Source organism: Sinohyriopsis cumingii, chromosome 4 (assembly GCF_028554795.1).
Source record: "Sinohyriopsis cumingii isolate HCF-2022 chromosome 4, ASM2855479v2, whole genome shotgun sequence".
In the NCBI taxonomy this organism is placed as follows: Eukaryota; Metazoa; Mollusca; class Bivalvia; order Unionida; family Unionidae; genus Sinohyriopsis; species Sinohyriopsis cumingii.
In genome coordinates, this window is record NC_142964.1 from 38016521 (window position 1) to 38033796 (window position 17276).

The window sequence follows — 17276 nt, forward strand, 5'->3', positions numbered from 1 at the left end:
CAAAAGTGTGCAAAAATATATCTTAGCATGTGCTAAATATGCTACTATTGGATACATTACTATATTTGGCTAATCATACAAAAAATACTCGTTGCCAATGGTTTTAAATATTTTCTACAATGTACTACATCTCGGTTGTGGTGGAGGGTGGTCAGTCCAGACCTTTACAATGAGATACGTGGCAAAACTGAATCACTTTATCTTTTGAATAATTTAAGCTCCTTACACTGATGTACATCTCTCATGCTGATAAAAAGTATGCGTCACCCTTAATTTTGTTTGGTCAAAAAGGACAAATTATTTCTTCCATATTCCAATTATTTTATCTTTTAGATTCTAACATGAAATAACGTTTTGTTAAATGGATATAGGTTAATTCATCTATTTTTCATTTAAAGAAAGAGCACGTGCTTTCAGGGTCGCACCAATTGAAACAGGAAATAGGTCAAATCCAGAGTGCAAGCCTTGTTTGATGTTGTATAGCCTTTCAATATCTCATTTTCTCATTGCTGGTATCGGTCTGCGTGGGTACATTTTGCAACAAATAGCCGTTACATCATTTTACAATTCTTCTTAAGTGTTAAATTAACGTTTAAAAATGCACAGTTGACGTTATGTGCTATAAGTTTCTATCAAAACATCATTTTTATTCAACACATGCCCTATATCCAGTGAAGCCGTACTGCCAACATGTAAAAAAATCAATAACAACACCCTTCAAATATTCCTCAGCAAGGGTCTGTTGTGTTACCCCTTAAGTGATGGGTTTCGACCAGGCATCAAACCGGTTCAGCTAATAGATCCCAAGTTTTAATATTTGTAAGTGTCACAATGGTATGTACAGACCTTTGCTAGACCCTCATGGAGCTACGTTTGATTGAACGAGACTATGTATCAGGGACGTCATGGAGGGGGGACAGGGGGCTTTTGCCAACACCCCCTTGAATTTGCGTCCTGTAAAATCGCTGTAGCCTATATGCGAAATTGACAAGCCTGTCAAGTTTTACCCCCTCCAATCAAGTTTTGCCCTCCCCAATCAAGTTTTGCCCCCACCCCGAAAAACGTTGAAATGACATCCCTGCTATGTATAAAAAAGCCATTATGTTTAAGTGGACTTTTTCTGCTCATTTCAGAGCGCGTGCTGTGTGCAGACCAACGCCCTGACTGCAGTCTCCTGATTCAGAGAACACCCGACTTGTGTGTCCGTTACAGAGAAACTTTTGCCCTCTCGAAATGTGCAAAAACCTGTGGCTTGTGTACAGACAAAACTGCCGGTACCAGTTATGAACCTTGCGATAGGCTGTAGTAGTGGTGCTAGTCATATATATGTTTCTTGTGGTTATATCATCTAATATTTTGCATGTTATGAGGCCCTTTATATAAAAATCATCGGTTTTGTAAGTCTTACATCATTTATGCCAGCACTTTATCTTTACCAGCATTCCAATATGAATAAAACATTAACACCAAAGAAAAGGACGCATTATCTTGAAATACAATAGCATGGTTTTCAGTGCTACATTGCCAAGATAGTCGTTTTAGTTTCAGAAATCTATAAGGTATATATACAAAATAAAACAATAAATAAAAGGTCGGCACACCTATACGTCGGACAAGCAAGCAGAAACGAAAAGAAATTATTGGTAACAATACACCGCTAAGCACTGTTCATGACAGCACCTATTTCGTCGTTTCCTAATGTTATCACGTATATCTTGAGCACGTGTATATTTATTAAAATATCAAAACAAGTTTATCAAAGTGTTCTATTATTTTGTAGGTGTTCCTCTCTCATCAATAGCATGCCAAAAGTTTGATGTTGGACCTAACATAACGTTGGTAGGACACGTGACTTCCCTACAAGTTGGGCAAGTGGTACAGTACTCCTGCCGGCAGGGATACGTGCTCGTCAGTGGTGACCTCGTTAGGATGTGTCAAATCTCAGGCACTTTGGCAGGAACGACACCCAAGTGTCTTGGTAACGTATCAAGACAAACCTTATCTACATATATTATAATATACTGCATCTGCAGAACATGATACTCATGTCATACATGTATTGTACATTACTTACAGTTTTCAGAAACCTTATTTAAAAAGTACTAAACGATCACAGTAACTTGCTCATTTTCTAGTACACTGTTCTGTAATGTAATACTAACCGTACTCACAAAACATGATTTTTAAGAACTTTTTTATTCCTATCACATCCAAGCACAAACTTCCGGCCATGCAAGTCGAGTTATTTTCATTGCAAGAATGAGATCAAAGCTTGGCTTCAGGTTATTATATAACCCAATTAATGATCTCCAAAACAATATTGTAAAATACTTAACTTCCTCCTCCGTAATGTTTCATGTACCAGCCCAGAAGGATACGTCGACGTCAGTCAATAACGTGGATATAAGTTACCGCCATTCAACGGGTTCAAAAGGATTAGCCTACTTTGCTAACTCAACGTACATGCGTATAAACAGAACAGGGGACATCAACCGATGGATCTTCTACAGCAATTTTGATGGTTTGGCTGTCATGCAAGTCTGGCGACAAACATCCACCGTGAATCAGTATCTATTTTGTCTTTTCGTTTTTATGTTTAGATATGTATTCGATATTTAAAATAGATGAATCGTGCATTTTATATATTAGTTTAATAGTAGATGTTGAGGCTCAGAGCAGATTCCTACATAGGATATTCAAAGCTGAGTATAACAGTATTGTGTGCGTCCGTCCTCACTTTGTGATATATATATATATATATATATATATATATATATATATATATATATATATATATATATATATATATATATATATATATATATTTATATATATATTCATGGTTTCCAGCAGGTTCAACAGAAACGTTTATAAGAATTCGTTAATAACAATTTTTCTGGCTTGATTTTTTTAATAATTAAATTTAATTATATGTTCAGTTTGTTTGTTTTGGGAGTATTGTTATTGTTGTTATTGATGTTTATGTTATGTCAACAAAATTACAATATGTATTGCTATTACACAGGATCAGGATCTAGCTATAGCCTTTCCAATGAGATGGACATATTGATTAAAATGTAAGCACACAACATTTGTTTTCCATTTGTTTATACTTTCACTAGGTTCCTTCTCGTGGGGCACAATATAATACAGAATACAAGAAACGGACGGAAAGTGACAGTGGACATCCCCAGAGGGTCACGTATACACGTACAACCGGGCGACATGATTGGTAAGGTACTTTTGAAAGCTTCCCAATATCTCATGTTAAATTGATATACCTACATCCAACACACGAGATCATTTTCCTGATCACATATATGCTGGTATTGATCAGGGATGTTCTTCTTTGATAGATTTGTTTTCGTTTAATTATTTATCATGAAGCTCCGGTAAGCTAAATGTAGGTATTGTCAAAGGCACAGATGATAGAAAATGAGCATCAATCACTCTCTTCCCACCTCTAGGGTCGCAGGTTCTATATTCTTTGTCTGCGTTTATAAGTGTAATAGCTTTATATTAGAATGTTCGAGTGGTATTTAAAAGATTTTGAATATTAGTGCGATTACAACAAAGTTTACTGTATTAGTGAACAGTGCTTCCCTGCATCCCCTCCAAGTACTCCTCGTGCATTTGTAGGTACTGTTCTCTGTCCGATTGGCCAATTATTGAATGCCAATTTGAATTCACTTTCTAGTATATTGTTCATACATCCAAAAACTGCAATTCTAACCGCAAGGCGGATTTCAAATTGTCTGCCCCTCAGCGAATCTTTGAAAATGGGATTCAGTCACAAATTACTTAAAGCTAAGTCAGGTCTGTATATAGGCTATTGCCAAATTTGGAGCTAAGTCAGGTCTGCATATAGGCTATTGCTAAATTTGCAGTTAAGTCAGGTCATTATAAAGGATATGGCTAAATTTGGAGCTAGGTCAGGTCTGTATAAAAGATATGGCCAATTTGGAGCTAAGTCAGATCTGTATAAAGGATATGGCTAAATTTGGAGCTAAGTCAGGTCTGTATAAAAGATATGGCCAATTTGGAGCTAAGTCACGGCTATATAAAGGCTATGGCTAAATTTGGATGATGTGCTTCTTAAGGACATCTGTCAAGGCAGAAGAAAAATAATGCATCTCAAACCCTCTCGACAATCCTACTACGTCAAACGATGTGTAGAAGAGTTCTACTCGTTTTCTCCGATCCTAACTAAAACAAATTTCTACTAGGTTGAGAAACGACAATCTATGTTTTATCACCTCAGATAATCTCTGATCACTCACTCTCTTCATGTTTGGGGAGTAGTTTTGTTGGGGGGTTTTTTTGTGTTTTTTTTTCTTAAGGGGGGGGGATGCAATTTCTACCCGAGTCTGTTTTTGATGAGTCGTCAATAAAGGCAGGACTTAACTTGCCCAAAACTTTATCAGCTTCAAATTTTTCTTAAACATTTGAAAACAGTTTATGAATGAATGCACCTGATAATAGAAACTTACTAAAGTGTGTGTCGGTCGTCTTCATCAATTGCATGCATCACAGCAGTGACTTCCCGCTAATCATTCGCAGACAACGGTCTTCCTGTACGTGAGTCATATTCAATGGATTCACGACAATCTTTGAAACGATGAAGCCACCCCAAAGTTAAAGAATATGACAGATAATTGCATACGCAAACTGTATCCAAGATGGCCATGATATCAGTGAACCATTTAACAGTATGTTCATAAAAACAGTATTGTTTCTCTCCTCCATTTTACTTCACTGTTATTTACTTATATTACGTCACATGCATGTATCTACAGATGTTTGACTAATTGCACGCGCAGTTCATTGGCTCAAACGTGTTTTGGTCTATTGATTGACATTCAATTGATCACCATGTTCAAGAAATAAAAACATTATCCCTAAATGTTCAGAACTTTTAATATACCCCTGTTATGTCGATAGTGGACTCGACGTTCAGAACCACTCTGCAGTAACAACTACGTTTTAAAGAATACAACATTGTATGTTACCAACGCTTGACGTAGCCCTTTCTTCACCACTCCCAGGACAGATCACTTCCGGGCAGTTTCATTATCAGATGAGTGGTGATGATTTGGAGTTGTCGAAATGTCGCTGTGCAAATACATGGTTCAGACTGTGATATCTTGACAGCGACGACTAGAAATAGGAAAATTTAAATGAAAAGGACAGTTTTAGAGGAAGAACTCTATAGATATGAACAAAACCCGTCAAGTGTTTTTGAAATAATTCGATTTAAAATTTCATCAATGGAGCTAACGTATTGTAAGTCTATTAACTATTCCTAATTTCGATGATGTGAGAGATGATGGAAACATTTAAATATGCCAATATTATTAAAAAGCAAGAAAAGGTGTCTTTTTTATTCTTTTTGTGACAAGACATTGCCTCTAAATTGATGTCAGAATACTGGTATGCACGTTTTAAATTGAAAAGTATAAACTGATTTATATTACAGAGGAATCAGAAGTTCAAACCGATTCTTTTGAATGGAAATTACAGTGTCATTTTGTTTTTGCTGAAAAGATGCATGAAGTAAAGCACCCATTTGGCGTATGTCTGTCGTGAGCGTACTAGTAGTAAAGTGTGTCAAAATGGCTACATACACGAGTTAACATTAGTAAATGTTAATGGAAATTCTCAAAATTGACACTCTGGGTTCGAACGAGAAATCCTTTAAAAAATGTCCATAGGTTTAACTTTAGCGTAAAATGCAACATTGTAAGATTTTGGATCTGTTTGGCTCCAAATGGGAATTCAATAATGAGGTCATAATTTTGGGTAACATGAAATTTGTCACTCTGGCCTCTAACTGGAATTTAACAAGAGAATGACTGTCTTGGATCGAACGAGAAATTATATCTTAAAAATATCAACAGGGTCATCATCAGGGGCTGTTTTGGGTCTAAAGGGAATTTAATATGGGGCTGGTTGTATGGTATCTAATTAGAAATGTAGTTTTAGAAATGCGCATATTATTTAACATGATAGGGAATTTGTGATCTTATTGGAATTTAGCATGTAAATCAATTTGATGTGCCAAAGGAGAGAGAGAGAGAGAGAGAGAGAGAGAGAGAGAGAGAGAGAGTTATAAAAAAGTTGATCAAAAGAATGTTTGCACCTCCAAACAAAAACCAACACAAAAAGACAATAATCACCACTTTGTTTCTAAATCAAATTCCAAGAAAAATCAGCAACTCAGTGCTTCACCCTCTCCAAGACATAGAGAGCCAATATATTTTCATATTCCTACCCAATTCATATTTATTAATTGGGGATTACAGATTTTATTTTTTGCCAAAACCGTGCTCTCTCTCTATCGATTGATCGATCTAAACAAAGAATGGTAGTGCAGAATCTTGTCAAATTTGTAGCACAAATTCAAAGGTCAGGAAAAATACTGCTTTAAACATGTCAGGGAATGGACAAAACTCATTTGAATGCATACTCTCTCTCTCTCTCTCTCTGTCTCCAAATCATACAGTTGAATCATGCACACTTGAGTGATACACAAAGCGAAACAACAATAATGAATATAGCATATATACTATTTTCCGACAAAATAAACGTGACTTACATTTTGCGTGTTCTAGCTATCAGTGAACGAATCAGTACAGGAAATAGGTTTCACTTTAAGGCTAGGCTAGTGGCGACAACCATCACTGCCTCTACGGCAACTTGGATGCGAAAAGGATTGCCAAATTAAACACAAACAATATACATCCCAACGTTCTGTTGGCAGTGTATTTTCGAATGACTCTATAAATCTCTGAACAGAAGTGCCATCTGTTCTGGTTCTTCTGGTTTAACATATCGAAACCAAACAAGTGTACTTGATAACGCATAACGAACTTTAAATTAATTATTTTTGCTTTCGTATCGGCTTCATCCAGGAATAAATAAACTCACAGAGCAATTTCGGGAAATGCTGTTGTAGATCGTGCTGCAGCAAGACATAGTTTTGACGAATTTTCGTCTGCTCTGCATTTTACAGAATTTGACATGAAGTTAAGGTTTACACTAAATTTTTATTCACTAACGTATGTGCTACTAACACAATAAAATTGAGTCTCGTCACTAAAATGTGTACTTCTACACCAGTAAAAGTCACTTCACTACAATGTGCGGTATAGTAATACACTGTAGTCAAGAAATGGTCATTACATGCGTGTGCTTCTGCAACAGTAAAGAGCAGTTTGTCCTCTAAAGTGTGTGCTACTGCAACAATAACGGTCAGTTTCATAACTAAATTGTGTGCTACTTCAACAGTAAAGGTCAGTTTGTTCACTGTTTGTGTGCTACCTCAACAGTAACAATAAAAGTCAGTTTGTTCACTCTTTTTGTGTGCTACCTCAACAGTAACAGTCAGTCGGTTCACTGTTTGTGTGCTACTTCAGCAGTAAAAGTCAGTTTGTTCACTGTTTGTGTGCTACCGCAACAGTAAAAGTCAATTTTGTTCACTGTTTGTGTGCTACCTCAACAGTAAAAGTCAATTTTGTTCACTGTTTGTGTGCTACCGCAACAGTAAAAGTCAATTTTGTTCACTGTTTGTGTGCTACCGCAACAGTAAAAGTCAATTTTGTTCACTGTTTGTGTGCTACCACAACAGTAAAAGTCAAGTTTGTTCACTGTTTTTGTGCTTCTCATCAGTGAAAGTCAAGTTTGTTTTCATTTGTTTGTGTTCTACTGAAACACTATTTACTTTTTAGAAGAAAAAAAGAAACGTCAAAAACCAAATGAAAATTAAGTTATGCGTCGTACATGGAATTTCCCAACCTCACACAACTGCTAAAAATAGGCTACATTTACCCAGTGGTAGGTGTTGGATATTTCTAATAGATGAACGTAGATGTTGGATGTTTCTAATAGCTGAAACCTAATTTATCTTATTGTAGGTATCCACTACGATTTTTTCCATCCCAGCGGGATATCTTTCGAAGACTGCAAGACAGAGTACAACCCAGAGGGAGGACACTTGTTCAGGTCTAAATTCGTCGTTGTACATGTAACTAACTGGGTGCCAGGAAAAACGTATCTCTTCCAGCCTTCAAACGCCTGCCAGATCTTCTCGCTCAATGCTGTCATTGGTCCGGTAGGTTAGCCAATATTTAACAATGGTTCATAAAAACTTTTATCAGAATTTATCAGAGCTAGGAAATAGACGCTAATATGTTTCGCTTTATTGATCTGCAAGTATTGCCTGATTTGTGAAGTAGGGTGGAATCTGAGTTGTTGGTTGAAAGAACGTGTTTTTTGGAGAGTTAGCAAAGATTCAACATATACAGGACCACAGAGCATGCTTGGTGCACCAGGAGGTTCAATATAGTTATAAATAATTGTTCCGCTAAAATATTTTTATTTAGTTTTCGTGCTTGACTAATGCAAATGACAAGGTTACAAATAGCGTATAACACTTTTTATGGCAGTCTTGTGGCCCTCTTAGATACTATTTAGATTTTTGTCCCTCTTCTCTGGGCTTTGTTGTGCATATATAAAAGTGGCTCAAAACACTGATTATCTTTTTCCTGAAAATTCGTAAATACTATCTTATAAAAAAGAAAATGAATTAATTACCGCTTCAATTTATTGACCGTTAATTATAAAAAATGTCTCGCGGCGTATTTTTAATTCTTTAACATCTTCCAAAAGAAAGTAGCACAAAAATGAAAGGCTGTTTGCAATTTCAATCATATGGTAAAAATAATTTACAGGACCTTTTTCGTGCATTTTTGTGGTTATATTATCCTGTGATCAGAATAACGCTCTTATATAATAATAAGCGGAATGCTTGCATATTTCCTGAATGTATACCATCGCATGGGGTTTTCCTTATTACCAACTATTTGACTTTATTTTGCTCTCTATACTTTTTTAATAATTCCTAGCACACATTTTGTCAACATAATTTTAATGCAAGCTGACCCTTTTCTTACAGAGAGAATGACAACCCTGAGATGTCCCTGGAAGATTTCGACCCAGCACAAAGTCGTTGGTGATCTTTCAAACATGTAACAGAAAGACGTACATTTTCTTATCAAATATCGTGCGAAGGAAAGTCCTCCGATTACACCATGTAAAATATATAGCTGAATTTCTTTCTTTTTTTATGAAACTTCGTATACATAAAACAAACTATACTCTTGACCCTGTTCCGTCTGAGATACAGCAGCAACAAAACCATGTCTAGATATAAACAGAATTAACGTTTCGCCGCATGTATGTCACTCAAATCGTAGCGACTGCAAACGATAGCAAGGGTTTGAGCATCATGTGATAAACAGGAACACTGACAGCTTGTCCGACATTTAGGCCTAATGCCTGTCACCAACCGTTTTACATAAAATTGACTGTATGCACCCAAAATTTAACATTCATTATATAGAAAACGTTTGCATTGATTGCATGTGATGGGCTGCACTAAAGAGAACACCTGGTCATATCTAATCTGGCCATAGGTCAGTTGCAAATTGACAGGAAGCATGCTTCATGGCTGCCACATGGTTAGTGTAGTCGGGTTAACAGTACAAGACACAAGACATAATCAACTAAATGCAAATACAGATGGAACAAAAGGAGTATTTATAAATTTGCATATATCTCACACACAAAGCGCATAGACATTACCATACACTGATACATACTGGCACACACATCACACATAAAGCTCATAGACATTACCATACACTGATACATACTGGTACACACATCACACATAAAGCTCATAGACATTACCATACACTGATACATACTGGTACACACATCACACATAAAGCTCATAGACATTACCATACACTGATACATACACACATCACACATAAAGCACACAGACATGACCATACACACACACATCACACATAAAGCACACAGGCATTACTATACACTGACACATACACACAGAACACACATAAAGCACACGTACCTTTTCATACAGTTACACATACACACACATCACACATAAAGCACAAAGAAATTAACCTACGCTGATACACAGCGTACATAATGAACACATCGATTTAGAAGACACACTGAATCGTTATTTTACGACGCCGATATAAGGATAACAGAGGCATCAAACACATACAATACATAATTACACACTCTACGAACACCAGAAGCATATACATACATTTTTTGTGGTCGAATTCACAAATCTTAAATTCAGTGCGTGTAAACTGGGGTACGACTTTTATTAAATGTAAAAGCGTGTCATGCTGATATCTTCAAAACAAAGGGGCTAAATCACCATATCTACATAAATACGAAACCAAATATGGACAAAGAGCTAAACAAAGGGCAAATAAAAATTGATAAAACTAAATCTGAGCTAGAAGCTTGGCTGCATGTACCGGTAACGGTTATTACTTGTAACCTCCACTCACAGATGAAACGTAGGATTCGTACTTGTATTATCTTTTTTACATTTTAAGAGTATTTTCCTTTTTACAAAAAATGTTTGCCAAAGAACAACTTGGTTTTTTTTCTATGTTAGTAAGTTGTTGTTGTTGTAGGGTTTAACCATTTTTCAGCACACGATAGGCTATACATGGCAGCCAGTATTAATGGTGGAGGAAGAACCCGGGAAAACCACCGACCCACATTAGCCGAATCCGAGACTCGAAACCCACGTAGACAGAGGTGACATGGCAGTGATCTGTAATGGACAGCGCTTTGGACCACTCAGCCACTCAGGGCCCCTATGTTAGTAAGAATAAAAAAGAAAACATTCCCCATTTAAAGTTGGCTACCCACTTATGCGCTTGAATAAATTCCGTTATCTTGAAGCTATGCAACGCATTTCACTTATCATTCATCAGCAGCGTCGTCACAACTGATTTGATTTTGATAAAGAAAAATGAGCTACCCTCGTGTAGTGATTGTATGCGTGCGTGCCTGCATTTGCGCGCGCGTGTGCCAGCCAGCCAATGCAAACCATCTGGAACTTGTCTCAGTTGGCCTTCATTCCATTCTGGGTTAACCCATCGACTAAAACTGCATGGTCTTTAACGTAAGTAATATAAGATAGATAAAGTAGTATCATCTGCATAACTGCAGAGTGCTACCTCTTTTTTGACAAAGTAAAATATATCAAGTATTAAGATATTTAAGTATTCAGCTTCATATTTACAGCATTTATTAAGTCTGGAAGCTAAAAAATTTATTAGTGTGTGATCATGGGATAATCATGGGCTCTTCAAATGCAATGTTTAATCAAAGCTGCAAGCTTTATGACTTCATGAATCCTGTAATATGATAGGTTCAGTTCTTATAAATACAAATATTTAAGGAAATAATAGCGAATCTCAAGAAATAAAGGGCAACAATATTTTAAATATTATTTACTAATACTGTTTGAGGACACAAGAAGGTTGCATGAATCGGTTTTTTTCTACGTCACATTATACGACTTTTACCAATCTGAATGTCTTGGTAAAACCAAAATGCAATCATGAAATAGCTTAGGACCAAGAACAAATCAGTGCTCATCTTTCTCTACCGTGTCGAGTAAGTCATTCGTAAACCTGTTGGGTTTTGATTTTGTTTGGAGTTGGGTGGGGGGATTTTTTGTAGCTTCTGAAATTTGTTTGCGCTTTTTACTAGGGTTCACTTTATTCCAAAATTGTGTAATCTAAATTATGACAGTCAATCAAACCACGGTTAAAATGTACTGATTTGAGAAAGCGTCTATGGTTATTGCCATGTATAACATCATCCAAAGTAGATTGATATTTTTAACAGTTCACGTAAGTCATTCAACAAGATCACTTAGGTTAAAAGTATCATTGAAAAACCTATGATCTTTGCGCTCAAATGGAAAAACGTTTATGAATTCCCAGAAGTCAAGCCATATTCAAAATCTGGACCAGAAATTAAGTGTTGTGCTGATCATTGGAAAACTGTACTCTTACTCCAGGTTTTAATAACCTCGACCTTTCATATTTTAAATGCTAGATTGAGGTGTTCCGTTTATTTCTTAATGTAGTGTTTTATGCATTTCGTTGAAACACATATTGTATTGCACTTATAATGCAAATTCCAAAGAGCCGTTTTCACAATGATCTTCCACCTATTCAGCTAATAATGATTTAATTTCCTGCGTGTCCTTGAAGCATGTCTAATACATAAGAAACAAAGAAGCAAAATCCGAAAAGTTTAGTAAAATTCAGCAAAAAAATGTATTCAAATTACAAAGTGACAATTTAAGAGACAGTGACATTATTGTGAATTAAATCCAAAATAATCCTAAACGTTCTATCACAAGCCCAAATTTATAGAACGTTCCGAATTATTTCCAATAATCTTGAACGCCCTGATGTACCGAAAGTCTTATATGTTCTTATGTACCACAATGATATAATCCAGAGTGTCTTTGAATGAATTCGCAAAAATCCCAAACTAGTATTTTGGTCTAAAACTTAAATGAGCACACACACACACACACACACACACACACACACACATATATATATATATATATATATATATATATATATATATATATATATATATATATATATATATATATATAGAGAGAGAGAGAGAGAGAGAGAGAGAGAGAGAGAGAGTAAACTTTATCTATGTCACAACAGAGTGCTCTGGAAAAACTGATCATCTTCGCGGAAAATTATTGGGCCTAGTCTTATTGCAAAGAGACTGACCTTGAACTCCTGTTATGTAAACATATTGTTTCATACTTACAATGATGACAAAAGTCAGGTAGAAATTGATTCCATTCACAACTTTCAATTACGATCACGACAAAATATAACCTAAATGTACATAACATCTTGTATGTGATTCTTACTTTTTACGGGTCCTAGCCACCGAAAAAGTTGGCAAACTGACTCTAAATTGCTGGATGCCTTGCTTACTTATAAATGCTGTCCATGAATAAACTCCAGTCAAGTTATCGATCGTACTACTTGAAATTAGTTTATCTTTGCATAAATTGTTTATCGTTCTGTACTCATAAATTTCTTTTTTTCTCTCTTCATTTGTCTTACCCCTAAGATGAACCGTGCACATATTCAGTCAAAACTGTTTATACAGGTTTGCAGTCAAATTGACCTTTTGCAAAATCGGTTTTTAATGTGGATAATTTTAGTGAGTTTCTCCTTGCTTACATTGTGTGTGTGATTTGGATTTTGAATGTAGCTTTAAAAACGTTTCAACCATATCTCTATGTCTGCTGTGTGTCAGTGTATAGTAATGTCTAGCACGGGGGCATCATGCCGCAGACATGTAGCATCATGTTCCACCTAGTCACATTATCCTGACAGGCCGACCAGTCCTAACACTAACCACTTACGCTGGGCGCCAAGCGAGGCAGGTGCTAGTACCAAAGTTATGTCTTTGATATTACTCGGCTGGGCTCGAACCTGCGACCTCCCGCATCCGACACTTTCCTTACATTGTAAACAGCTACAAAGGCTATCGTGCTAGGTGACAGGGTGACATGAGGTCACTGCTAGTCTAATGGCATCAGGAATCGGGACAACTGTCAAATACAATTAAAAGATGTTTGTTAGCACTTCCCATGAACATTAGTTAGAAAGTAAATTTGTTATAACAGTATAACAGTAGTAATCTTCGAAACCTAAGGTAGGAGTGTGATTGTCACTGTCTGAGAAATATATAGAAAGTTTGGCGAAGTGAAATAAAATTTCAGAAGCGCTTGTCAGCTCAAGCGGGAATCGACCAATATTTCGAACACTTAACATCTGAAGAAAAAAAAGAACTTAGCTGCACAGTTCGGTTTGCTACAATATCTTGGATATAAAGTATATCTGGCTGCTCTAGTTAGTGAACTGACATATTTTATTCAGTTGTCATGGAATATTTTCACTTACTTTGAACACTTGATATACCATTCACTACCCAAGTTTTCATGCTTTCTTTGAACACCTGACAAATCATTTCAAATGCAAACGTTTCATGCCTTCCTTGAACACTTGATAAATCATTCCCCGTGCAAACGTTTCATACTTACCTTAGACAAACCATTCTGCGTGCAGGATTTGCATACTAACTTTCAATACTAGACAAACCACACCAATGTAAAACTGATACAAAATGATCTTTTAAAGATTCACAATGGACTGCAAAGGACTCAAACATGGCATTCGTGTTCCTGTTATCTGTATTAAAATTGACTCTGACGGTTATTGACAAACCTAAAGTGGATATTAATGTTTTGGGTGCTCCTCTCCTTATGACCAAAAAGTTTAAGTTCTTTAACTCAAAATCCGATTCTTCTTAATTAATTAAGCAAGTTCGAGACATATTTCAAATTCAGTTTCTTCTTTACTAAATAAGCAAGTTCATTTCTATTTAAAAATCAGTTTTTTCTTTACGAAATGAGCAATGTCAGGTTATAAATCAAAATCAGTTTCTTCCTTGCTAAGATAAGAGATAAGAATTCTTTATTTCAGACTTCATGGTCTTTACATCTAAATGTATTTTAAGCATCAAAGATCATACAAGACACCTATGGTTCTAAAGAATGTGCCCGTCATTTTTAAGGACAAATTTTGTATAGACATTTAAATAGTAATTTATTCTATCTATAGACAGGGCATTAAAACAAATATCATAATTCCACAGAGATTTCAAGACGCAATTCGTACAATTAAATGTTCTTGTCTTCATTGAAAACACATACTTAATCATGAATTCTTCAAAACTAAATGCATTATAGTTTACAAACATGGCTTAGGTGATGTTCCATTTTGGAAGGCCTGATAGTTACCGAAGATTGTTGGTAAAACCAACTACTAATTTTCTCTTTATACACTCACTAAAGTTTGTCTACAGTACATTGTGCAGCAATAAGATCTGAATAACCTAATTTTTATATTTAAAGAACAATTTCTAACTTTGCATGAAGGTTTATTCGTTCAAGTACACGAAACATTTTCAGGCTGCTGTTTGCCTGTCAGAAGAGCTCAATATTCATGGCATGTGGATCGAATTTAGGATGCTCTTTTTTAAACCGACTTTACAGGAATAGCAGAATGAATGTACTTGTCCCTTTGAACTAGAGTACAACCAGTGCTATTCCTGTATTCATTCATCACGGAATTTGGTGCGTTATTCTGGTTCCTTAGATTTGGGCGTTTAAGCATTGTGAGATAAAGCACGCTTAGAATCTCAAGCATATTTTAAATAAATAAGACAAACCGACCTGCTTTATGGCACTAGATCTCTTTAGTGTTAAGTAATCCAACCATAATCAATTAATGTTTTAATCGATTATGTTTCGAATCATTTCTAATTGTACATAGTATACTCCATCTGTAGAAACATTAATGACCGAAGCAAAACTTACCCTGCCGAAAGAATCCAAGTAGTGTTGATATTTTATACAGCTTGAGATGTTTTGATTCATTCATAATCCATTTGTGCCTTTAATCCTTTCTGAATTACTGCTGATCATACTGATTATAATTCAGGACTACTTTCTGGTTAGTGTCTGTCAAATTAGCAATTAAAGTAACATGCGGGTAACCCAGTTCAGTCACGTGATCACAGGATGTCCTTACCATAAATAAGCAGCACTGAAAGGGGGACGCGCTCACCAGTTATTACATATTTTTGAGAGTCACGTATGTAAGGTGCAGTTGTTTGCATTTAAAACATGTAGAGTGGAGAGAATGTTAGCATACCGCTATACTACTTTGATGTAATGTGCCTCACATTTCTTTGTAAATTATAATTTTGGAAATTGTAAAGAATCTAAGCATATTGCTACCTAAAATGTCTCCTCCCTTGTCCTCCAAAAATCAGCCAGAATTTGTCTAAAGTTTACTATCCTTAGCACCTATTAAAACAGAGAAAATGAATTTTGCCAGACTAGACAATACCAGCTTCTGAAAGTGCAATGAATTAATTACCAAATATATAAAATGTGAAAAAAAGGTTATTGGCTCTTTTTTTTACAATTTACCTCTGAAGTTTAGGAAGTGAAAATGACCAAGTGAAGCTAGCACTTTTTTTTAAAGGTCACATCTGGAGTAAGGCCAAGTTGTATACTCTATAACCCATATTACACCCATCAATCATACACCAAAATAAAGGGAATTGAAGGTTCTTTGAACAATGCATAAAATATATAAGGTCTTTTCTAAATAGCCAGTATAATCAGTGAAGAAGCTCGAGTAAATTCTTTTTTCTTTAAAATTAAAACCCTATGCAAAATACGAAACTGTTGAGCGCCACCAAAGCAAAGTGTAAATAAACGGATAAATTTCTGTTCTGGACGTTTTTAAATAACCATTTTGAGTATGAGGGAGACTGTAATGAGGGATGGAAGACATCCCTCGTTTAGGAAGGAAAACCTTCCCAGCTCGGAGGTTCACATTCACAACTCTATGTTTTTCTGATATGACAGCCATACTTATCACAAAATTGGTGAAGGTGGCATTCCAATCTCCTAATAAATACACATTTGGTGCACTAGTATTTTCTATAACATAATTAATTTTACCCAAGTCATCGACAATTTCTCGCAAACTTTCACCTAGATCACAAGATAAATATAAATTTACAAAATATAAAGAGGAATCGGGGCCCCGAGTGGCCGAGTGGTCTAAAGCGCTCTTCGTTACGGATCACTGCCATCTCACCTCTGTCTGCGGCGGTTCGAGTCTAAGATTCAGCCAATGTGGGCATGTGAGAAAGCTTGCCAGTAGCTTCTCGTGGGTCGGTGGTTCTTTCCGGGATTTTCCGGGTTCTTCCTCCACCATTAATACTGGCCGCCATGTATAGCCTATCGTGCTGAAAAATGGCGTTAAACCCCACAACAACAACAATAAAGAGGAATCACGTGTCTTATTAGTAATACCTATTAATCTGGGATAATCTAGGTATTGTACTCCTATAATATTTACAAGAGATCTATGGTGCAATACACCAAGTGGAAGGTCTACATATTTGTATGTGAACATCTTTCAAAAATTGAATCCTTGATGCACCTGATCCATACAAATCTTTATTCACTGACAAATGTTAGATATATCACACAATGTTCATACATTTGGAATATTTCTAATTGCAATGGTCTACAATTTTTTATAAGTCGTCTGCTTCAGAGATAAAATGTGCTATTTATTGTGGATTTTGATGTGCTGAACTCAAATATGACAATTAAAACAAATGACTGGCTACTGTTTCCAAGATATTTAATTTTTACATTTTATGTCTATGTAGATTGTGTAGATAGTAGAGTTTTAATCATAAATTGTAAACCTAGGTCTTTTCAT

At 35.8% G+C, this 17276-nt stretch overlaps 1 protein-coding gene across 1 annotated transcript in view; it reads left to right on the top strand.

The window, feature by feature from the left end:
* Positions 1-9101, top strand: part of LOC149800944 (uncharacterized) — a 90490-nt gene extending 81389 nt beyond the window's left edge. The window contains exons 25-30 of the mRNA XM_089955015.1: positions 1134-1274; positions 1781-1978; positions 2366-2567; positions 3123-3232; positions 7914-8110; positions 8954-9101. Of these exons, the coding sequence (XP_089811141.1) occupies positions 1134-1274; positions 1781-1978; positions 2366-2567; positions 3123-3232; positions 7914-8110; positions 8954-8962 (857 nt within the window). The 3' untranslated portion in view covers positions 8963-9101. The remainder of the gene's footprint in view (positions 1-1133; positions 1275-1780; positions 1979-2365; positions 2568-3122; positions 3233-7913; positions 8111-8953) is intronic.
* Positions 9102-17276: the final 8175 nt, after the last annotated feature.